Raw genomic sequence first — 23,111 nt, forward strand, 5'->3', positions numbered from 1 at the left:
TTTTTGCCTATACTGTTGGTTTCAAATATGTTATTTATAACTGCTTATAAGCACACACACACATGTGAAAGAAATACTAGAAATATAGATTTTTTTTTACTTAGAAGAGATAGTATCACAGTATAAAAATACTAAACTCCTCCACTCAAAATTATACTTATGCAAATGTGCAGAAGTATTCTCAGCAAAATGTTATGTTATATTATATATGAATTATTATTGTGTCTTATTTATTTATTATTTGTTTGATCATTTTACTAACAGAACATTATTGGAGCATTAACATATCAACAATTATATTAGAATTTTAATATGAATCTGGTTGAGGTGGAGCTAATTGTAACTATTGTATAACAAGTTGAAGAATATAACTATATAATATTTTATCATGTATTTTGGATATAAAGTGTTATTTCTCGTTTTTTAATACTTGTATTTTTAATTTTTATATGGACACAGAACAGATGGGATCTGGAACAATACAGCACAATCAACAAAAGAAAAAAAGCACAGTTACAGTTCATAATGCACTTTAAAGGGTTCAGACAGAAAAAAAGAAAACATGTTAAAAATATATCCGAATAGAGATGATTACATTGGTAAGAGGGACGGTAGTGGGAGGGATCAGGTCCCTCTGGAGCCATAAAAATCTTCCTCTTCATGTTATGTTATGTTAAGTTACGTATAATTGCAGAGAGGGCGGTTCATTGTCAGCATGTTGTGCAACCAAAACTTTAAAAGCCTCCAGCTCACTGCAGTTGTGTTGTTGATGACTATTTCCGCCAGTGCGGTCGCCAACTTCCGGTCTGTATTTCATAAACTCGGGACATAGCGAAGGTAAGGTCCGCTAACCTGTACTAAACCGTAAAATCCGTAAATTCGTGCTGGAAATGTTTTGAATCCGATAAGAGCTACTAGCTGACATGTCGTCACTTTAACACTTACATGCTTAGCTGTGAATTAGCTTCTTCTGTGTTGACATTACAAGGTTAACCGCCAGCTAACTTAGCTTTGCTAGGCTAGCTTTAGCTTTAGCTATGTGAGCATGGAGGTCAGTGCGTACTACTTATAATCACACCCAAGCAATGCAAAAATAATCCAGATTTGTTCGTTGTTAATGGGTTTCTTCACGAGCATGTTCATCTTTAGTCCAACAGCTGGACGGAAAGGATTATAAAAGGCTCGCCGTCTCGTGTGTTAGCTAACTCTGACATAACATCACAGAAGAAGTTACACAAGGTGTCGGTCATCTCTAAATCAGTGTCAAATAACGTTTTGATCAATTTTCATCGCCGCTAACAAAACAGTTAGTTAGACAGTTAGTGTAGTTTGTGTCAGTTATCTTTATTGTGTTTAAATAAAATATATTTGCTGTTTTTTTCTGAAACAGAATCCGTCTAACTGCTTTTGTTTTGATGCTTCTTGATGGGATAAAAAACTGTTTGGCAGTTATAGCTAATAAGTTAACTTAAAGGTTGATTCATTTATTAAAACATTTAAAGGATAAGGTCACAGTTTTTTCATGTTTGTCTTAAAACAATAGTCAGGAGCCCAAATGACCAGTGAAATAAGTTCTTCTTGCCATAACCATTCCTCCTGTTCATACTGGCCATTAGAAAGTCCCTTCATAATGCACTTACTATGTGAGAGATGGTGGACAAAATCCAAAGTCCTCCTTCTGTGCAAAAATGTAATTGAAAGTTTATACGAAGCTAATATGAAGCTTCAGCTGTCAAAACTTGTCAAATCAAGTAGATATCTTTCAATGGTACAGTCTTTTTAGGGCGAAAGTCCCTCTCTTTGTTACTATTCTGCCACTGCAGCTCAACAGGGAAACACTGTCTGAGGAAACACAAAGAGGGAATTTGATGCTAAGAAGACTGTAAATGTGGCAGGTATCCACTTGATATGATTAACTCAGACTACTGAAGTTTCACATAAGCTTCGCATCAACTTTTAAATTAATGTTTGCACAAAATGACTGTGTGGACACGCTGTGGATTTTGGCCCCCAACAATTACATTAAAAACACATTTGAAGGGGATCTTTTAACAGCCAGTATGAACAGGAGGAATGATTACAGCGAGGAAAACCGCTTTCAGTGTCCATATGGACACTTGACTGTTGTTTTAAGACAAACTTGAAAAACTGTGCACCTATCCTTCAATGTATTCTTGGCAGATGATAGAGACAGAAAAAAAAACATGTTAAAGTAGTCAGATGACCTTTTTCCCACCTGTTTAGTTATGGAACATGACTTGTCAAGGTTATGTAAGGAGGTACTAAGAAATCAAGTTTGAGCTGACATTTTCAGCTAGCACTCTGTAGCACTTCAAATATCTCTCAGAGAGGTATTTAGGTGTTGTTGTTTTTTAATATATTAGTGCTGATACCATACATGAGTTTTGGTACTAGTATAAGAATTATACTTTTTTCTATATCTCGGGTATAGAAAAAAGAAATATGAATACAGAACACTCTTTTCATGTAATTAAAAAAGCTAAACCTCTCCAAGAACAGCACAATAAAACAAAAATTTTAGTCTAAAATTTGCAAAAATTAGATTTTTTTTTTTAAAAACTACTTTAAACTATCTGATCAAAGAATAAGTCGGACCAAGAATCTCCGTGCCAGGTGTCAGTACTTGACAATTTTTCAACGGTACCCAGCCCTAATTTCTATCAAGAAATTCTGTAATTTCACTGTATTTTTAATTTGGACAATACAAGATATTAAAAAACAATCCCACACCACAATATGATCTCAATGTTACATATAGTTTTGTTTACCTGTGTCATCTCAACGTGTTTTACTGTTCAGTGTTTCAAAATTTAACTGTGATTTGCGTGCATTTCTCGTTAAACTAAAGTAACCCAAACTAACCTGTGCATGCTCCTGTCAGCATTTGATTTGTCATGTTATGGTCTTTCCTCTATGCAGGAAGGATGCTGTCCCTGTCTCGAGCTGTAGTGAGCGGGGTGGTGCGCGCCCCAGCTGCAGTCACTCAAGGTGGCGTGACTGCTATCACCCGATTCAACAGCACAGCACAGGTACATAGTGTATATTCTGTTAAAACTAAAATAAATCAATTAAATGGTAAAAGTTGTGTTGACATTTTATCTCTTATATTTCCAGAGTCCTCCTAAGAAAACAACATACGGGCCTCTGGCAGATGAGGACAGAATTTTCACAAACCTTTATGGCCGTCATGAGTGGAGGTAAAGACAATGATATATTTTAATGTGCTCTATAACATCTAAAGCATAATATCTATATGGCTTTAGTTGATAACCTTGCATGATACAAGCTGTAAAAGAAAAGAAAAGTAAAGGCTGAGAAAAGCCGGAACTGATAAGAATTAACAGTTATATAAAAATCCAAACACAAAACACAGTCTTCTTCACTAACTCATGATTGTGCTTCAGGCTGAAGGGTGCAATGAAGCGTGGAGACTGGTACAAGACTAAGGAGATCCTTCTTAAAGGAGTCGACTGGATCCTCAATGAGATAAAGGTCTCTGGCCTGCGTGGGAGAGGCGGAGCTGGTTTCCCAACTGGCATGAAGTGGAGCTTCATGAACAAGCCCAGTGACGGCAGGTCAGCGAGGAGTCATTCTGCTAGATTTTTATCAGCCTTTTTGACCTGTTGGAATTTCTGTATCTTCCCAAATTAATTGTAGATTTTTTTTAACAGATAACTGCTGGGAAATGATGAATCCAAACTGAAAAGAGATTATGGCAATAACTGACAATTATTGTCAAAGTCAGAGTGTTGATTATTTATTCAAAAGACACCAAATCTTACAACTGGCAAAGCTGTAACCGTTCGATGTTTGGTATTTGTACTTGTTATGGACAGTGAATCAATATTGGCCAACTTGCTTGATTTATAATCAATATAAATCAATCCAAATGACAAAAGGCACTCTGTGCAGAAAAGATCGAACTTACAGTTACTTCACCTTTTTCTGAAGTTAGTTTTTTTTATCAACTGCATCCATACCAGCCACTCAGAATTCAATTTATCCTTTCTTGTTGGCACTTCAGGGCAGAAACTTGACTTGTGCTGCTTTAAAACAAGCCAACAGTCAATTAATTTAATTTTAGCAGGATTTATTTGAATTCATTTGGCAGTTAAACCAGCAAATAGATATTGCTTTTGGTCTTCTGAAGTCAAATATTAATATTGGCAAATCAAGATTCAGACTGAAAAGTAAAATTGTTGGACTCACTCACTGCTGTGGCTGCAGTGTGAAAACAAATTACATTTCCTCTACTCAATTTAACCCCGTTCTATTTCCTCCCTTTAGGCCAAAGTATCTGGTGGTGAATGCAGATGAGGGAGAGCCCGGCACCTGTAAGGACAGGGAGATCATGAGGAACGACCCCCACAAGCTGGTGGAGGGCTGCCTGGTCGCCGGGAGGGCCATGGGGGCGCGTGCTGCCTACATCTATATCAGAGGAGAGTTCTACAACGAGTCATCCAACCTGCAGGTGAAAACAGACTAAACTTTTTAGTTAGTAGGAGTCTAAAACAGTGGTTCCCAACTGGTCTAGCCTCTGGGTCCATTCCACCAATCAGTGAATTCAAACCCACCACCTTCCTGTTGAGAGGAGACAGTGTTAACCTCGACTGCATCCTCACAAAATGAAAACTAAAATAACTTCAGTACAACTGAGGTTTAATGCTCAGTAGATGAACAAGAGAGTGCAATTAGGGATTAAAACGAACATTTAAAAAACATTGCAAACATGCAACAGTTACAGCGAATTTAGTCTTATTCAGCACTATATTTACACTACCAGGAAAACTATTATTACAGCACAGTGTGTAAACAGGCCTAACACAAAGAGGGCAATACAACAGCTGCATAATACTGAGAACGATAAGGAGGAGAAAAGTTTTCAAGCTACATTTCAAGCCAGGCCAGTAAAATGCATAAATGTTTTTTTTCTTCTATTTTGTGTTCAAAAATGTTTTATGTAAAACCAAGCTAAATATATTTTGTCAGTTTGGTCAATCTGTTGTGGCGCAAACTTCCTCTCTGTCTTCAGAAAGGCTGCTACAGATATTGACATGCAAGGCGAGGATCACATGACGCTATGAGTCGACATCGATAAGTCACCTTACTTTGTAAAGTTGCATGTTGCACTAACTAGGAAGCGGTAAATGGTTCCTCAAAATGAAAGTGTTGTTCCTTCACTACATTCGTGACATTTTAAATTTTTTTTTTTTTTTTTTTTTTTTTTTTACAAAGTTGACCAAAATGCTCGTGACCTACCAGCTGGGAACCACTGGTCTAAAATAATCAAATAAAATATTACAGTGCCATTTTGAAAAAAAAAAAAAGACAGTAATATTTATACTCACTAGAAATCACTATACACACACCATAAAATGACTAAATACAGGCATAAGCCGAAGTGCAGAGCGGTCACTGGAAGGATACCCTAAAGAGAAAATTCTTGACTGGATTTGAATCATTACTTTGAATTAATATTCAACTTATTTACCTTATTCTAAGTAAAAGTGTAGTTTGTTTGAGTGTGTTGCTTATAAAATTGTTCCTTTTTTTTTCTCTTTACATGATATACTCAAAACATGACTTAACACCCCATATTTTAATTTTTAATTGAACACCCCTATTTTTCTCTCATGTGTCTGTCATAGTACTTCCTGTGTAAGCATCATACTTTTACTCTCTGTGTTTAGGTGGCTATCAATGAAGCCTATGCTGCTGGGCTCATTGGAAAGAACGCCTGTGGCTCTGGTTATGACTTTGATGTGTTTGTGATGCGTGGCGCTGGAGCGTACATCTGCGGAGAGGAGACCGCTCTTATCGAGTCCCTGGAGGGAAAGCAGGGGAAGCCCCGCCTGAAGCCCCCATTTCCTGCTGACGTGGGTGAGTTTCAGTGCACAGAATGGTTCACAAACGTGAGCACTTCATGTAGATAAAGCATGGAAAAAAAAATATTGATCCTATTTGTCATTAACCTGTATTCCCTACTGCATCGTCACACTGGCCACATTTTCTTCAACCTGCTAGTAACTGTGATCTGAACACAGTAGACTTCTGCTTGTCACTTTCCAAAAGTAATTCTGAAATGTCTGCATCACTCCTGCTGCTTTCTCAAAGGTGTGTTCGGTTGCCCGACTACTGTTGCCAATGTGGAGACTGTATCCGTGGCGCCCACCATCTGTCGCCGTGGAGGCTCGTGGTTTCTGGGCTTCGGCAGAGAGAGGAACTCTGGCACAAAGCTCTTCAATATCTCTGGCCACGTTAACCACCCCTGCACCGTAGAAGAGGAGATGTCTGTCCCTCTGAAAGACCTCATCGAGAGGCACGCAGGTACATGTGACACAGAAATGTGTGTCATTCTGTAATTAGCCTACTTGAATCAGATTAATTAAATTGTTTAAAATTAGGAAGAGAACATTTTTGAGTTAATAACACCTTAGGGCATTTGGTATATTTCCAATATGAGTACAGTTCTTTCTCTTGTGGTTTAATAAAACTGTGGGCTTCCCCCTGTAAATAATTTAGGTAATATGGTGGAAAGGGACGACCTAAAGACTTATATTCATAATTCGTTCATACATGTGTTTTCCTGTGCCAAGGAGGTCATAAACTGAAAAGATAAAGACATCTTAATGTAATCATAATCTAAGTGAATGCATAGTTGTCGTTGTTTTTTTAATTAAATGATCATCTGTGTGGCAGGTGGAGTGCGTGGTGGTTGGGATAACCTGCTGGCTGTGATCCCCGGTGGTTCCTCAACACCCCTCATTCCCAAGAGCGTGTGTGAAGATGTGCTGATGGACTTTGACGGCCTCATCCAGGCTCAGACCGGTCTGGGCACAGCCGCTCTTATTGTCATGGACAAATCCGTAAGTTTGTCTGTTCACGCCGTCTCTTATCATTCATAAAACAACATTATTCAGCATCCGTTACATTGATAGATGCATTGCTTTTGCAGACTGACATTATCAGAGCTATCGCCCGCCTGATTGAGTTTTACAAACACGAGAGCTGCGGCCAGTGCACACCTTGCAGAGAAGGTAAGTGCTTTTTCAGTGTTTTCCTCTAATTTCATGCACCAGTGGCATCAACCGGTTCCACACATTGGATTTCAGTTGTGGTTGCAGTACAGTTTGCAGGCCTAAAAAAAAAAAATCTCCCTTTTCCTCTGTTTGTGCAGGAGTGGACTGGATGAACAACATGATGTGGCGTTTTGTGCGAGGTGACGCACGGTCATCGGAGATCGACATGATTTGGGAGCTCAGTAAGCAGATCGAGGGACACACTATCTGTGCCCTGGGAGACGGTGCTGCATGGCCTGTACAGGTAAACACATGCCAACAGGGTCATTGAAATAATTTAAGGGAAACGACTGTCTGAGATGCACTTTGACAGTTTGTTACGTATAAATCTAAATTTGGTGAAATGGTAATTTTGCAGGCTGTAGTTTGTGGTGCTCTTAAATACTTACTGGCATACTGTTTGTACTACAAACTATGGTTCTCTAACTTTAATTCAAGCAGGATTAACAAACTATTCCCCTCTGCTCTCTTCCCTCTGTTCTCTCAGGGACTGATCAGGCACTTCAGGCCTGTGATGGAAAGCCGAATTGGTGAATACCAGCAGCAGAAGCAGGCCAGGGCTTAAACAGTTCCATCATCTCCATGGACTTACTCTTCTGCCTCATTTGTCCTTAACCCTTGTGTCTTCACAAATTATTTAAAAAAATAATGTGCCGTCTTATCACCTCATCATTAAGTTTTGCCTTGATGTATCTGCCTTGTCTGAACTCACCAATAAAGTTCTATGAACCTTAAAGTCCTCTTCCACTCAAAAGTGTGTTTTGCTTATAATCACCTCAGTTGGATGGTTGAGCTCATTGTGCAGATTGATATGTGTACCAAAATCTGAGTTTAAAGTGTGCACCTACGAGGAGGATTTGTGACATCACAACTAGTTTGGATCCAAACCTGGTCCAGTATTCAACACAGTATTTGTGATATAGAAACTTGAAGCCTCCAGTGCACATACACTGAGAATGGACTTCTCAGTGAAATAGGAAATATCTTGTGTCCAGCAGTTTTTGAAAGCTTTTTTAGATTCTTAATGAGGGATAAAAAGTAGATTTTAGTAAGAGTGGGATTTTAAGGGGATAATTGAATTTTTCTTTTGTGGAAAAACAGTTAGACACATTATTATTCAAAGACTATTTCATAAACATCTTAAAACACATTTAGGGGGGGATCTTTAAATTAGCTTTTACTTTTATTTTGTTGTTTATACGATGGTGGTATTATGGTTATTACATTTTAAGTAGTGTTTTTATGCTTAGAATGAATGTAGAAAAGCCAACACCTAACAATCATATTATTGTTCATATTTATATTAAATGGAAAGTTTAAGTTCCACAGAGTTATCGTTAATATTTAGAGCTTTTATGATAGAAACACTGCAAGCTAAGATGCCACTGTACAAACAATACAATGAACGGTACTGTCCAGACAAAGGGACAAAACAGCGTTGTTCTGTAATCTCGCGTGATCGGCGCGATACTTTCCCGTGTCACGTGATGTGGGCAGAAACGCTCTCCGCGACTTCACCTTAGTGGACGATTCAAACGGTAAGAAACTGATGTATTTTTGAATTGTTTACAAAGACTCAAGTCAAAATTAATCGTAAATCCCTCCACCGACGCTGCCTTGAAGTGCACAAGTACCTAGCGAAACGAAACACAAGGCAACACATATTTTAATATTTTAACATAGACGCGTTGCTTTTAGTTGTAGCGATGCATGTCGACCACTGTCTGTTGCCTCCATCCTTCTGTTAGCTAGGCCTAGCGTTAGCTGTTTTGTCTTTATTTAGTAATTAGTCTGCCCGAAGTATTCAAAACTCCCCCCTGTCCCAGGACTTGCATGTATTTTTTGCAGTCTCACTTAGCTTTCAATCAGCCCGATCTCCTACATTAATTAATTTATCTGAGACATCCTGATGCCTCGTAGGCGGGTCAATTTAACGCTAGCACCTCTGCAGCTGTGTCTGCTTTAAGGAAGGGGGTTAAAATAAAAAAAGATGTGTGTGCATTCATCAGCCTTGTGTTCCTATGTTGCAGCTCCATGTGTGTGGTGGTGTGTGTGTGAAAGCATCAGCATGGAAATGTTGAAGATAGAGAAAGTCGTTGTTGGGAGTGATATGATGTCCACTGCAGCAGAGATCAAGTCTGAGCCCGTCATCACCCCCGTGCAGTCCTGTAAGCACCTAGCTAACATTTATATGCAAAGTTCAGACATGATATGCTGTAATTCTAACAGTCTCATTTTATCACAGAAGACATGATGCGTGCAGTTATATCAATCTACTATTACATTGTATCTTGTTGTATCATCACAAAACTTGCCATCTCTTTGTGATGCAGATCAGCATGAGAGTCTACAGTGTTTTCAATGCTTCATCACCTTCTGTAACTCCAAAGCCAAGGAGAGGCACATGAGGAAGAGTCATCGGGAGCAGTACAAACAGCAGCTGCAGCAGGTAAAATAAATAAGACTACAAAAAAATGCCATGCAGGTTTTGTAGTAAAACAAACTCGCCGATGCATCATGCATTTAATATCTGTGAACAGTGAATTACAACTGCAGCATTATAATATCTGGATTAGAGGCTGCTAAATGCTGCATTTGTGTGTATAATATTGATATTTGAGCCAGTCAAACCAAATCAGATATGTATTTGCCAGTATTTATTATTAACGTATAACATAAACATTCACCAAGATATGTACTGTGTGGGACATTTTTTACGATGGAAACACTTTTTAGTGTTCTCTGTTGAATAAATTATGTAACACTAATTTTAAATCACCTCAAAAAAATCTGGCATTTCTGTACTGCAATTTCTTCTGATTATTGGTTGGCATAAATGCAGGTACCACTATTTCTGTGATAAGTTGGGGTACAACTGATACTTTGATTTTGATATAACACTAAAGAAATCTGCCTGAATTTTAACTAATCGTTTATACAAAATAAGAATTGCATGAGGCATTCATTCATTGTCAAGAATATGTAATGTTAGGAATCTATCAATACTACAAATCTTATTCATTAATATTGTTTATTGGTATCTATATGTATGTATCAACCTGTATTGGCTGTATTTGTTTGAGTCTTTTTGTAAATAAATTAATATAATTTAGGGATGGAAATGCTTGTACTTAGGAGTAATTTGGTAGCTAAGAAAAATAACCTTTTAATGTGAGATTTTCTTCAGTTGGCCATTGTAAACACCTTTCACAAAAATGTGTGTATAAAGTCTTGCCTTGGGATTTCATTAATTTTAAACACTGTTTTTGCTCATAATACTGCAGACTGATACACTCTTCACATGCTACAAGTGTGACAAGTGCTTCTCCTCCTCTGAGGAGCTCAGCCAGCACCAGGCCTCCCACAGCACAGAGGAGAAGCCCTTCTGCTGCCCTTATTGCCAGCAAAGCTTCTTTACTTTCACTGAGGTAAGAACACAGCAGGTAGCGTACTTTTCTTGGAAACTGATAAAATGATTGTTTCTTGTCCGTGCTGATTGTTCCATCTTTTGCAGCTGACAAAACACAGACGACATCAATGCATAGAGCGACGGTGTCCCTGTAGAGACTGCGGTGCCTTGTTCCCCAGTCCTTCGCGACTTCGTAACCATCGTATCGCAGTGCACCCCCAGCGCCCGATAGTGGCTGAAGACATCAACACCTACCAATGTTGCAAATGTAGTAGTGGTTTCCAGACGGAAGAAGAGCTCCTGCAGCACCAGGAGAAATTTGCTAATAGTCAAAACTGTGACGTTAAGCCGCCAGCCAAAAAACGTGGCCGTAAACCCAAGAACGCAGCTGAGGTAGGGATGGTTAACAGCAAGAAGATCAAACAAGAAGAAGCAGAAGAGGAATTTAAAGGATACAGTGATTCTCTGACAGAGGGATACACCCCCAATGAGGCTCAACCGGAGCTCAAGATCCCTTGTCCTGAAGCAAATTGTGACCTCATATTCCCTTCTGTTGCTTCCCTGCGGGTACACAAGAAGGAGAAACATGGGTCTACCTTGCCCCCTCAGAAGGCTCATGCATGCACAGAATGTGATGAAAGCTACACTCGGCCTGACCAGCTCAAAGCACACATGGCCAGAGCTCACCGCCCTGGATACACCTGCCCTACCTGTGGAAAGAGCTTTGCGCGAGAGAGCGCCTTAAAGGTCCACCAGAATACCCACACTGAGGGAGAGGAGGTGGCAGAAAAAAGATAATATATGTGGAAAAGCCTGCATCTTCATCCTACATCATCCAGTTAAATGATTCTCAGACTTATATTCTGCTTAGTGTGGGAAAAAGATTTTTATGTGAATAATTTAGGGTGAGAGTTTTTGGAAGCAAGGTTATGCCACACAGTATGGAGATTGTTTTTGGAACACTGTCTTTAAAATTGCTCTTAGAAAGACATCTTACACTTGTGAATAAAACTCTGTAACAGTCTGTACATATTTATGGCCACTATGAGCTCATGTCACAAAGCCCTTTTGCTGTCCATATTACCTCTATTGTACTGGAAATGTTTTATATTCATTGTAGAATAACTAGCTAATTCTCCTGCACGTGGGGGAATGTTTTATATTTAACTGTTGCATTTTATTTTCAGGAAAATAAAAGTGACAATTATGAGGAGAAAAACATAATGAAATCCAAAATCAGATAAATGGGCCAATGTATAGGATTCTGAACTATGGGACTTCAATGATGTAATCTCGGGATCTAATGTTTCTCTTTTCAAAAATAAATAATTGTTGCATTAAACAGTACTTACATTTCTGTGGTTTTTGTCAGTCACTTTGTGTGTGAATGGATGATTGAGAGGCAAACTGTAAAGCACTTTATCTGCTAATGCGGTGCAGCCCATTAACCAGTACAGCCAGTAGTAGGTGGAGTAGAGACCTAGATTTTCAGTTTGTTTTAACCTTACTGGAAAATTTTAAGTGTTTTCAGAAGTGCAATTAAAACGTTTAATTGTGTATATACTTCTGCTTTCATATAATCATTTTCCAGTGTAACCAGTATTAGGTGGAGTAGAGACAATTTTCAGTTTCTGTATTAACCTTACAAGAAGATTTTAAGAGTTTTCAAAAGTACAATTAGAACATTTAATTGTGTATATACTTTTGTTTTCATGTTATCTTGGAGAGTTTAAACGTGTGGAAGCAAATGAATAGCTGCTATTGCTTGAAAACCTAAAAATAAAATTAATACGTAATGTTTAAATACCATAAGCTTGAAATATTTTTCTCCGAAAACCATATATCTGAATTTATGGGGTTTTGGATTGTTATCATTAGATACGTACAGTACAGGTACGTTTCTAAAAGGTCATTTCACCGATGTACTTAATTTAAGTGTTTTTTAGGGTACATAAATTCAGATAGGAAAATGTCCAATAAAAATAAATTATATTTATTCAGTTGCGTAAATGTAGGTACCAAAGATAAACAATTAGGGCTTATCTTCATTATTGATTAATCTGTTGATTATTTTCTTGATTAATTGATTAGTTGTTCGATCCATAAAAAATTGTGAAAAATGTCGATCACAGCCCAAGATGACGTCCTCAAATGACTTTTGGGCACACCAACAACAGTCCACAACTCAAAGATACTTGGTTTATTGGTAATTAATGTGTCTGAATAATTAATACTTTATATAGCCGTGCCTTGTGTATATTTCTGAAGATTGTTGTCTCATTATTTTGTAGGTACACTGAGAGCCATTAAACCGGAGTCAAATTCCTTGTATGCGTAAGCATACTTGGCCAATAAAGATGACTCTGATCATAGAAACGAGAAAATATTGCCATTTGAGAAGCTGGAACCAGAGAATTTGGATTTTTTTCTTCTTAAAGAATGACTCCAATTGATTAATCGATAATCAAAATAATTGGCAACTAATCGATTAATCTGCAAATCGTAGCAGTTCTATAAACATTCAAGGTCGAAGTAATTCGCTTACAAGACGTACACAGGCGAAGTCGTCCTGGGCGGCAGAAGTTCGTTTTCCCATGGTGCACCTGTCTTTCCTTTCTATCTCGCGCCTTTGCCTCGAAGGTCCATCTTGCTTCTGTCGTCGTTACCGTCACGGTCTGCCCGCGCGCCGTCGGTGTTGTTGTTGCAGTAAATAATGGCGGCATCGGGAGGCGGATTATCATCTCACGCTACCGTCGCCAGAGCTCGCTTCCCGGGCCGGCCGTGCACGGCTCGCAGCAGGCTGCGGTCGGAGAAACGTACCAGACGCGGAAGGCTGGGCTCTGACGACGGGGAGCTGGCTGCTGGAGGGCCGAGGCCCGTAAACATCGGCCTAGCGTTGAGTGAGGATCCGTCCCTGCTGCGTCTGCTCGGGGTGACGGAGAAGCACAGGCGGCAGCGAGATGCGGGCTTCGACTCCAGCGACAGCGAGGAGGTGAATAAACGAACCACATCATGTCAGCAAGATGGTTAACAAAAACATAACTAGACACTTAAATCCAGTTTGTTGACATTTTAAAGCGATTTGTTTGCATCTAACAAATAGTATTTAAGCTAACGTTAGCGCTAACTTAGCTTGTAAACTGACCCAAAATAGGCATTGTGGCTAGCCGCCTGCCTGCAGCTTTTGCCTCCGATTTCTTCATGGATGAATACTTTCAGTCTGATTGCCTCTGCAGACATTGTTGGTAGTTAATTATCTGTTATGAAATATCACCATATCAACGTTTTTAAGTCACAGCAAGACCAGTGTCTGTCCAGCTGAGTTTGTTTGCATGAAAAAAGACGTTACGCGGAAAACTTTGGCGGTATGATAACAGTCGTGGGTGCGTTTTGTTTTTGTGGAAACCATGAAGATGTATGTCTGCTCATTCATTCCCCGACACATTCTGGTGAATGGAAGTTCCCCTTCTTGTGCGGATAGCAACACATATAATCGTGTCGTCGTTAAAACGTCGCGTTTTGCCAACTTTAGTATCTCACTCTCCACGTTGGAGCTGTCAGCTGACTGCTCCGGTGTTTTGAACGTCAGCTTAACGTGGGATGCAACGGGAAGGGAAACGTTACCCAGACGTTTTAATCAGAAACCTGAATTTTTGCAGCATATAATGAAAAATCAGGCTCAGTTTCTGTCTTGAACCTCATTTGCATAGTCTGTGTGTCAAAACGTGAATCACTGTCTACATGTACGTTTGTTTCCCTTTTTTTTAAGGCTGAGCTTTTTCGACTTTTTAATTGGACTTTGCTCGATAGATCTAATTCAAAGACAGGTCACGCTTCCCTTGACGATAATGCTTTGCAGCCAAATTTCTTTAGGCAAATTCAAACTGCCTGCACAGGCCTTTGACACAAATAATATACAATTGTTTAGTTTCATTCAGTCTGCAGTTATGATTTGTGGTTTTGCTTGTAATCAAGTCTTGTTAAATGTCACATATGAGGGGGTTTTCTATGCTCTGATGATTAAATCTTCAGTATGAGAGATGTTGGCTAGTTATAATACCATATCACTTTTACAGTTTGTTGTTCAACATTGTTTGAAGCCAAGAAATGCAGTCAAAAAATCAAGGTGTTTAAAATAGTCTGTGTACTGTGGAATTAAACACGTTACGTTACGAGTGATTGCTATTAGAGCTGCAACGATAAGTTGATAAACTGATTACCTGCCAACTATTTAATTAATTGGGAACTATTTTGATAATCATTTTGAGTAATTTTTTAAAGAAAATCTTCTGATTCCAGCTTCTCAAATGTGAATAGTTTCTGGTGTCTTTTGTCTTCTATGACAGTAAACAGAATATCTTTAGATTGTGGACTGTTGTGGACATTTTCTGACATCTTATGGGCCAAGCAACTAATCGAGTAATAGAAGAAATAATCATTTTGTTGCAGCACTAATTGCTATTCCATAAGATGACGATGCTCTGGCCTGAACACAGCTCGCGACAGTTTCTGGTCACTACTGAAATAATTCATAATGAGACATGGGTATTACCCTATAAGTGGAAAGCACCCATATCTCCCACATGCACATGCTCATATTTTAATAATTTCTTCATATAAGTCGTAAGCGTGTTTAATATCATTTACTTCTTAGGTGGTCCCATGGTAACCCAGGTCAGACAGGATGGTGATTATTATAATGCCAAATTGGATCTAATCACATTATTTAATCTCCAGAGCAGGGGCTTTAGTGTGACATCAGTCAGACCTCACTGATGCAATCCCTTTAGAGTGGACTGTAACTGAGTCACATGGCTCATGCTAAAGCTTGTTGTGGCTACTCGGACTGGAGTGCCACACATCAGGTAGTGCCACGCACTCACCTGCTCTGCAGTGCCGCAGAATAGATTTCATTAAAAGAGTTTCATCGCTGTTAAATTTGTGGAGTTGTTATTTTGGACGTAAAGATGGATGTGAGTCATTAGAAATCAGGTTGGAGTGTGCTTTTGATCCACTGTAGTGTGCAGTGTTTGCATCTGAGAAAGGTGCTTGAATTGAAGGGTGCTGGAAGCTGATTGTGTTTCAGAGGTTCCACTTAAACTTTGGCTGTAGTGGAGTTTGAATGATACTTGGTGACATTAAAAATTCACTAGTTTAGAGGAGAATTAGGCTTAATGCACTGTTGTTTTTTTTTATTTCATGAAAGCTTAAGTGCTACACCCCTGGCTGATTACAGAGAAAATATTGTAATATATTTGACTAGAAATTAGACACACGCGACAGGATTCACAGGTTAGAAAATCTGCTGAGTTATTTCTTGTAGTTAACGCACAGATTGAAACCAAAATCTGATTCATTTGGTGCCGCTCCTCAGCAGTCTACTGATGCAACACTGGAGTAAGAGTGGAGGGCTGTGGTGGTGCCGACCCATAGTTTCAGTCGGGGCGATACCTCATAATTCAATGTTAAATTTCTCAGAATGAGTTGGATTATTTTTTGAGTCATGAGGAGTAATAATGCTAGCAGTAACTTGTGTGAAGTTTAAGATAAACTGCATAGACATCTGCTGTGCTTCAGTGTGTAATTATGAAGAAGGTGACAGCTTTGTGGCAGTGACACTCACAGCTCACTCAGCATATAATTGTTTCATTGTCTTCATTGTACTTTCACACCTGGAGCCATATTCATAAAGTTCATCAGTGCTACAAACTGCATTTTTCTAGTTTGCAAGTGGTAGATTGTTTGGATCTGTTGGTGGAATTTATTGGATTCTTATTTAATACTTACTTGGCATCTAAATGCATTTTTAAAGTATTGTTGTATTTTCCCAAAACACTGACATGACAAGGGCCATTACCTGTAGCAGGTGTGAGTAGGTGCTCTGGATACTTGTAACCCCTCACCGACGTAGGAGCTAGTTTTATAGTTAAAATCCTGTGTGTATTACTCTAAAAATTTGCTTGTTGATGTTAAAACGCCTCACAGCACATCTACGTAAGAGGCTTTTTCAATCCCACTTGCATCTGATGGAACAGCTACAACTATAACTATTATTATCTGTTTTAATCAATACAGAAGTCTACAAAGGTCATGTAATGGCTCATGTTTGCCTTACACTATATGTGCAAAGTCTTAATTTTCTTTTTAAACGCATAACTACAGTGAGTGTGTATTGGGCTTTAACTAATGATTATTTTCATTATCGTTTAATCTGCAGATTCCTTTTTTGATATTTGGATTAATCATTTTGTCTATAAATTGTCAGAAAATATTGAAAAATGTCACATTTTCCTTGGTGATGACCTCAAATGTTTTGTTTTGTACAACCAACAGTCCAAAACCCAAAGGTATTCAGTTTACAGTAATATAAAATAAAGAAAAGCAGCAAATCTTTACATTGGAGGAGCTTGAACCAAATTACTTTTGGCATTTTTACTTAAGAAAATTGACTTAAATGATTAATGGATTATCGAAATAGCTGCCTGTTAATTTCTGGTGATTGATTCATCAACTTATCATTGCAGCTCTTGTCCAAATCTTGTATTATAATCACTAAAAGGTTGTACTTCCTGTGTTTTCTCCAGGAAGAAGATTTCACTGGATTTGGGACCACAACAGTTCGTCCACAGAAATCTGCTACTAAGTCGTCGTCACTCAGCCAAGCAAAGCCTCCCCGAGCTTCAGAACATTCTCCAGCAGCAAAACCTCTCATTGGAAAAATTATACCCAAGACCCCAAAACCTGCTCTAATTGGGAAAATTGTACCAAGGGTCCCTAAAGAAGGCCAAGGTGTCAAAGAGAGCCAGGTAAAAGACAAAGAAATACCCAAGGTGGTCATTAAACTGCATGGCAAGCATGTTCCTCTCCCTGCAAATGCCTCAGGTAGACAGAGCAGTACAGACTCAGGCAGCACGCAAAACCAAACAGCCGCTACCTCAGCTAGGGGCACAAAGCAAGATAAGCTGGTGAGCACCCTGACTGCACTCAAGGGCAAAGAAAAAGCTTCCAAGGTCAAAGAACAAGGTGAGGTGTCAGAGGACTCAGAGACAGACCAAGCCCAGCCGCAGAGGTCTGTGAAACCGATGAAGGGTTTTCGACTCGGGCAAACCAGACGCACATCTCCAGCTGTCACACTGTCGTTCACATCGTTTCACAGGCGGCAGAGGAAGAGGATGGGGAAGGACATGGGTGCCTCTCCTGAGGTCGGAGCTGAGGCCGGTGCACAGAGCGGACATGAGGCAGCGATGCCCCTCGAGTGTAAAGCCACAGATTCCTCTGAGAAAAGAACACCCAAAAAATATCAACGCAAATCTTTGTTCGGGCACAGGCGAAAGACACCAAAAACTGTTCCGCTCATTAAAAGTCCTAAAATCGTTCGTAATCGCACTAGGCGTGTTTACTACACGTATGTACCAGAAACCATTCCAGCCACACGGACGCAGGACAGGAATGAGCAGCATCCGCACGGTGAGAATATCACTCCATCTGAAGGAGAGCCAAGCTCGTTTTCTGAACAAGTCCAACAGAGCTCCAACAACTCCTCCACTCCTGTAATGAGCGCTCGGTCCTCTCGCGTCATCAAAGCCCCTAAGAGGTTCCTGGATGAGGAAATGATTCCCTTTCCAAAGGGTCCTCTGTCAACGTGGCTGAAGAGTCAACAGAGAGAGGACGAAAAACAGAGCGCATCATTTCATGAGTCAGGTTATGACGGCAACTCGTTACAGTCTGACAGCGACTCTGTTTCTATGGCTGACAGCCCATCTGCTCTGAGGTTCACATCGCAGCCCAGTCCGGGCACGAGCCACCTAGATATCTACAAGAACCTCAAGAAGCTGACCTTGAAACTGGCAGAGAAAAAGAGAGGCCAGTTTGACACTCAGGGGGATTATATGCATCTCGGGGATGGTTTGACCTCTCATGTCAGGAAGAGGCGGAGGTCAAAGCTCGTGATGGAGGAGATGGACTCCCCTGGTGTTGTGAGGAAACTAGCCGTGGTGGTGAACGCTGATGTGGAAGCACCATCGCATCTACCGCTAGGAGATACAGGCAAGAAAAGTAAGAATAATGTCTCCTTTTTCTGTAAATATTTGACTTTCTTGTGACGTAATTGTAACTGTGTTTTTACAAATGTCTGTTGTTGATTGGTCAGTAACATTTGCTTCTTTTTAGGGCTTCCATAAACAGTTATTTTCATTATAAACTGCCTTATATTTTTCAATTAATGTTTAGTGGTTTTGTCTATAAAATGTCAGAAAATAGTGAAAAATGCCCTTTATAGTTTCACACAGCCCAAGTTGACATCTTCACATGTCTTGTTTTGTCTGACCAGCAAACCAAAACTCAAAGACATTCAGTTTACCATCACAGAAGACAAAGAAAATCATAAAAAAAACTCACATTTGAGAAGCTGGAAGCAGCAAAGTTTTGGTATTTTTGCTTTAAAAATGGCTAAAACAATTTTCTGTTGATCAACTAATTAATGACTAACTGTTGCAGCTGTACTTCTTTCACAAACACTCCTCTAAAAATAGGGTTTTCACATCAGCAGAGACTTAATTTATGTAATTTTTAAGACGTTTTATCTTTTTTGTTTAGACAGAATCAGAAAGACATACTTGGGAATACCACAAATCTCAAGGGCTGATTAAAATGAAAGACATTTCTAACTAGGCGCCAAGAGCACTATGAAAAAATTTGAATATCTTGGAAGTTGCAAAGAGAGATGACCAAAATGAAGTGATTGCTTCACTGTATGCTTCTTATTAGTGTTTTCAGTAGGTGCTCCTTCAATTACGAAGCATTTTGTTGTTCGTCGTCTAACTAAAGTTGTTTGATTCATGCTGTCCGGCACATGAAGCAGGAAGCACGGCTGGGGATGTCCGAGAGGCGTTAGAGGTCAGTGGTCCCAGTCATCGAATTGGTCTCAGTGGAGCTAATAAGAGGATGCTCCACCTGCTGAAGAAAGCCAAAGTTCAGCTCATCAAGATCGATCAGCAGAAACAGCTCAAGTTGTCACAGGTAATCAGTCCATGATGCAATGAAAAACCAAGTTACATGCACAGGTCTGGGCAAAAGTAGGAACAATTTGATTATTTCATAGTGTTTAAATTAGAAAAAAACAGCTCAAAAAATATTAAATAAATGTTCCTGAGCCTGATAAATATGAATGCACATTGTAAATAGTTTTTAAGTTGATATAATTTCACACATGTGCACAATAATGATATTTCTCCTTGTGGAAAAATAATCCTTAAATAGGGGACCAGTTTGTTTCCTGTTCTGTTTCTGTTTCCTGCCAAAATGTCGAATTCAGAGCTGGAATCAGCCAAAATCATCAACATCTTGTAAACAAATTATTCTGTGGCAAACCTGAGATTTTAAAATGTCTGGCAACTCTGAAAAGGCAACATGACAACACTTGTGTTTTTTCTAACGTACTGTATATTGTAACTAACGTTGCTAATTACCTCAGAAGGCATAATGACATCATTATAAAGTAGCATCTCTTATATACAACCTTGGTTTTTTTTTCTGTGTCTGGATCAATAGTTGGGCTCCAGAGAATCTCATGTGGCAGCAAGTGGAAGGAGGAGGAGGAGGAGAGTTGGCATATCTCCCAAAGATATTAGCCCTCAGGTAATGCTCTGAACTTGTAAATTTTGATTTTTATTTTTTTGTGTTTGTGTGTACATCTGTGTCACATCTGTTTACTACATTTGTTATAATCATCTCTGGTTTGGTACTTACCTCAGTTACTCATAACAGGCTTGGGAGGAGTTCCTCTGTAACAGCCAGGTTACCTGTTTGTTTGTGTGTTTGTTTGCACAGTATTTATGGGGGTTTATGTACAGGGGCGGAGTCATAAGAGTCCATTATAAACACACAAAGCAGTTAGAGGAAGTTACACTGCACTTTAGACTTTAACATGGTCACTATCTGATACTGATATCATAGTTAGAGACTAGATTTCACCCTAATTTTTAATTTATATCCAAATGTTTCGGTGTTTCCGTGTGCAGGAGCAGCCGCTGGGCGGTCCAAGGATCAAGCACGTCTGTCGGGCAGCAGCAGTAGCGTTGGGGCAGCCCCGTGCCATGGTGCCAGACGATATTCCTAGACTCAGCGCGCTGCCTCTTCACGAGCGAGAGGGCATCACCTTTTCCCCTGCAGCAGAAGGTAGAGTCCCTCTGCATGTGTTGTTTTTAAGCAGTAATGCATAAAATAACTCCCCTTTGCTTTACTTAGACCAGGGTAGGCCCCTAAATGTATTAATCACATTGCACAGTTCATGTACAAAGATTTGACTGACTATTTATATTTTAAACAAGTGTAAGTCAACTTTAAGCCTGTTTTCAGTCAGAATTGAATCCAGTATTTTCCACTTTGTACAACAACCCATATAATTATTGTATAATTGTACTACCATTTCTATTTCATGGTAATTTGCTTGTAAGCTAAATTTAGCTTGCATTTGTGTTTGGAAAAGTCAACTGTGTGTTTGTTCTCCTTGTGGATCAACAAAGTAAGACAAATACAAGGAGGAAGGCAGCGGAGTCACGTTTGGGATGACATGAAGGATACAAACGGAGCCTGCTAACAGATGTGCTTTATGAAACGTATTCAGTGTGCAACAGGTTCCGTGTCTCCCTGCTTATCATGTGATATGAACACAATGACTTACAACACAAAGGAGGGACTCTAACTAAAGCACAAAGAGGACTGAATCGCTGTACTTGCCAGCTGTTGCTTATATATTGCTTGAGTTACTGTGACCAGGATAACCACATCATTCACTCAGTTATTGTCAAGAAAAATAGATCCACTTGGGTTTCTCTCCGTGCTCTGGTAGGTTAATTATCTTTCAAGTATTACAGCAGCCTGTTGTTATCCAAAATGTTTCATCATTAGTGTTGCCCGGACTTTAAAATTTCTGCTTGGCAAAAGGAGCTCTGCTAATTTATTACAATGAAAATACTCACCAGCTAAAATATTTTTTGAGAGACTTGCATAGTTAAGCTTCTGCAAACAAACAACCTTTTAAATAAAAGAATCTATGTAGTAAACAAGCACCTCTTTTTTTTTTTTTTATTAGCTTTGGGCAAAATGAATCAGTTCCTCAGCTGCTGAGCAAAAAAAAGACTGCTTTGTTAGCTCAATGTAGTTGTAACTAAAATATTTGCCAGCAAAATATCTTTTGTCACACACAGATTAGCCACTGCTGTTGGAAAGCTTTACCCAACACTGGTCGAGTGAGCATCACTCAGTATGAGGTGAGGAAGTACTGTTTGACAAATAGACTCACTGCGCTGAAGTTCATCACATCTAGGGAAAACTTGACACAAAGTTATACCATTATTTTAATAATTTAAAATTATGACAAGTAATTTTTTGAAGTATGGGCTCAAGGAGCCAGTCGTTTTGTGCCAGCTGGCATTAAAATACTTCCACTGGAGGACTCGGGAGGTTGTCATTAAATTTCAAATCTATTTCTAGTCGTTTCTAAATCCAAAATAAAATAAAAAACAGGTTTTGTAAGGGAGTTTCCACCAGCAATGGATTTGTCACAGATTCATCATGTGTTCGTCCAGTCACCCAACTCTCTCCAAGAATGACTCATAGATTTTCAACACTTCAGGCAGCAATTAGTAACCTGTAACTGTAGAAACCAGGCTTGCTTTTTTTTTTTTTTTTTTTGGAGACGAGAGCGGTAAAAATCAAGCATACGAGCGCCTCCAATCAATGTTGCCTCATTTAGATCTGTGACGTCTCCAGCAGTGATTCTAAAAAGTTCTGGCATCCAGAGATGTCGCCCGCACATCACATGTACTTAATATTGTTTGATAATGTTTGTTGTGGCTTTTTTTTTTTTTTTTTTTTACCCATCTTTTCTGCTCTGTGATTGCAGACATCGCAGACGATGACGACGACATCGCCGATCAGGGCAGGGCTCAGTGGGTTGCCTCTCAGGAACACATCCAGCGGAGGAGGAGAGGCAGGAGGAAGGGCCACAGGTTCAGAAAAAGGAGCGTACTGAGTCAATACGCAGCCGGGGGTGTTCGGTCCCGGCGCTGTGGACGGTGCAAAGGCTGTTTGATAGAGGAGGACTGCGCAAAGTGTGTCAACTGCCTGGATAAACCCAAGTTCGGGGGGCCCAACACCAAGAGACAGTGTTGCATGTAAGTTAAACCAAACACAATTCAGGTTATTGTTTATTCGGAGACAGGCTGGTTGACAGGCTCATTAGCATTTCAAGCACATGACTGGTGAGTGTTTGACACGTTTTTTAGGAAATGTTTGAAAGGCAACATCGACAATTCTTGCTAATTTGTGCAGAAGGCCCACAAGAGGAGCTTTCAGTATAACTAAATCAACTTCTCAAATAAATATGAAATCTTAATTTTGTCCTACTTTGTCAATGAATGTTTACTTTGGCTGTGCTGATGTCTGACAAGTGAAGAAATGTCTCAACGTTTATTTGCTTTCTTGTCGAGAGTTGGACAAAAAGATTGATGCTACTCTCGGTAGTCGTATGAGTACTACTCACTATACGGTAAATATGAAGCTACAGCCGAGCAGAACAAATCGTTTAGCTTGTGTGTTTG

At 39.4% G+C, this 23,111-nt stretch overlaps 3 protein-coding genes across 6 annotated transcripts in view; all 3 read left to right on the plus strand.

The window, feature by feature from the left end:
- The first annotated feature begins 734 nt into the window (after positions 1-734).
- On the plus strand, positions 735-7,836 carry ndufv1 (NADH:ubiquinone oxidoreductase core subunit V1). The gene is made up of 11 exons (XM_042435472.1): positions 735-837; positions 2,941-3,050; positions 3,136-3,218; positions 3,426-3,596; positions 4,309-4,492; positions 5,712-5,901; positions 6,136-6,348; positions 6,721-6,887; positions 6,977-7,058; positions 7,199-7,344; positions 7,588-7,836. Exons 2-11 carry the CDS (start codon positions 2,946-2,948, stop codon positions 7,663-7,665), a joined length of 1,419 nt encoding a protein of 472 aa, XP_042291406.1. The 5' UTR covers positions 735-837; positions 2,941-2,945; the 3' UTR covers positions 7,666-7,836.
- A 730-nt stretch (positions 7,837-8,566) lies between these two features.
- Positions 8,567-11,856, plus strand: LOC121912877 (oocyte zinc finger protein XlCOF22-like). The gene is made up of 5 exons (XM_042435402.1): positions 8,567-8,638; positions 9,131-9,268; positions 9,434-9,549; positions 10,385-10,528; positions 10,615-11,856. Exons 2-5 carry the CDS (start codon positions 9,169-9,171, stop codon positions 11,305-11,307), a joined length of 1,053 nt encoding a protein of 350 aa, XP_042291336.1. The 5' UTR covers positions 8,567-8,638; positions 9,131-9,168; the 3' UTR covers positions 11,308-11,856.
- A 1,281-nt stretch (positions 11,857-13,137) lies between these two features.
- Positions 13,138-23,111, plus strand: part of kmt2ba (lysine (K)-specific methyltransferase 2Ba) — a 31,633-nt gene continuing 21,659 nt past the window's right edge. For 3 of the 4 annotated variants that reach the window (XM_042435391.1, XM_042435389.1, XM_042435392.1), the window contains exons 1-6: positions 13,138-13,501; positions 17,094-18,564; positions 19,367-19,527; positions 20,059-20,145; positions 20,529-20,685; positions 22,415-22,685. In XM_042435391.1, coding sequence (XP_042291325.1) covers positions 13,223-13,501; positions 17,094-18,564; positions 19,367-19,527; positions 20,059-20,145; positions 20,529-20,685; positions 22,415-22,685 — 2,426 coding nt within the window. In that variant the 5' untranslated portion in view covers positions 13,138-13,222. The remainder of the gene's footprint in view (positions 13,502-17,093; positions 18,565-19,366; positions 19,528-20,058; positions 20,146-20,528; positions 20,686-22,414; positions 22,686-23,111) is intronic. The other variant, XM_042435390.1, reaches the window with a different exon arrangement.

This window comes from Thunnus maccoyii, chromosome 15 (genome assembly GCF_910596095.1).
Source record: "Thunnus maccoyii chromosome 15, fThuMac1.1, whole genome shotgun sequence".
In the NCBI taxonomy this organism is placed as follows: Eukaryota; Metazoa; Chordata; class Actinopteri; order Scombriformes; family Scombridae; genus Thunnus; species Thunnus maccoyii.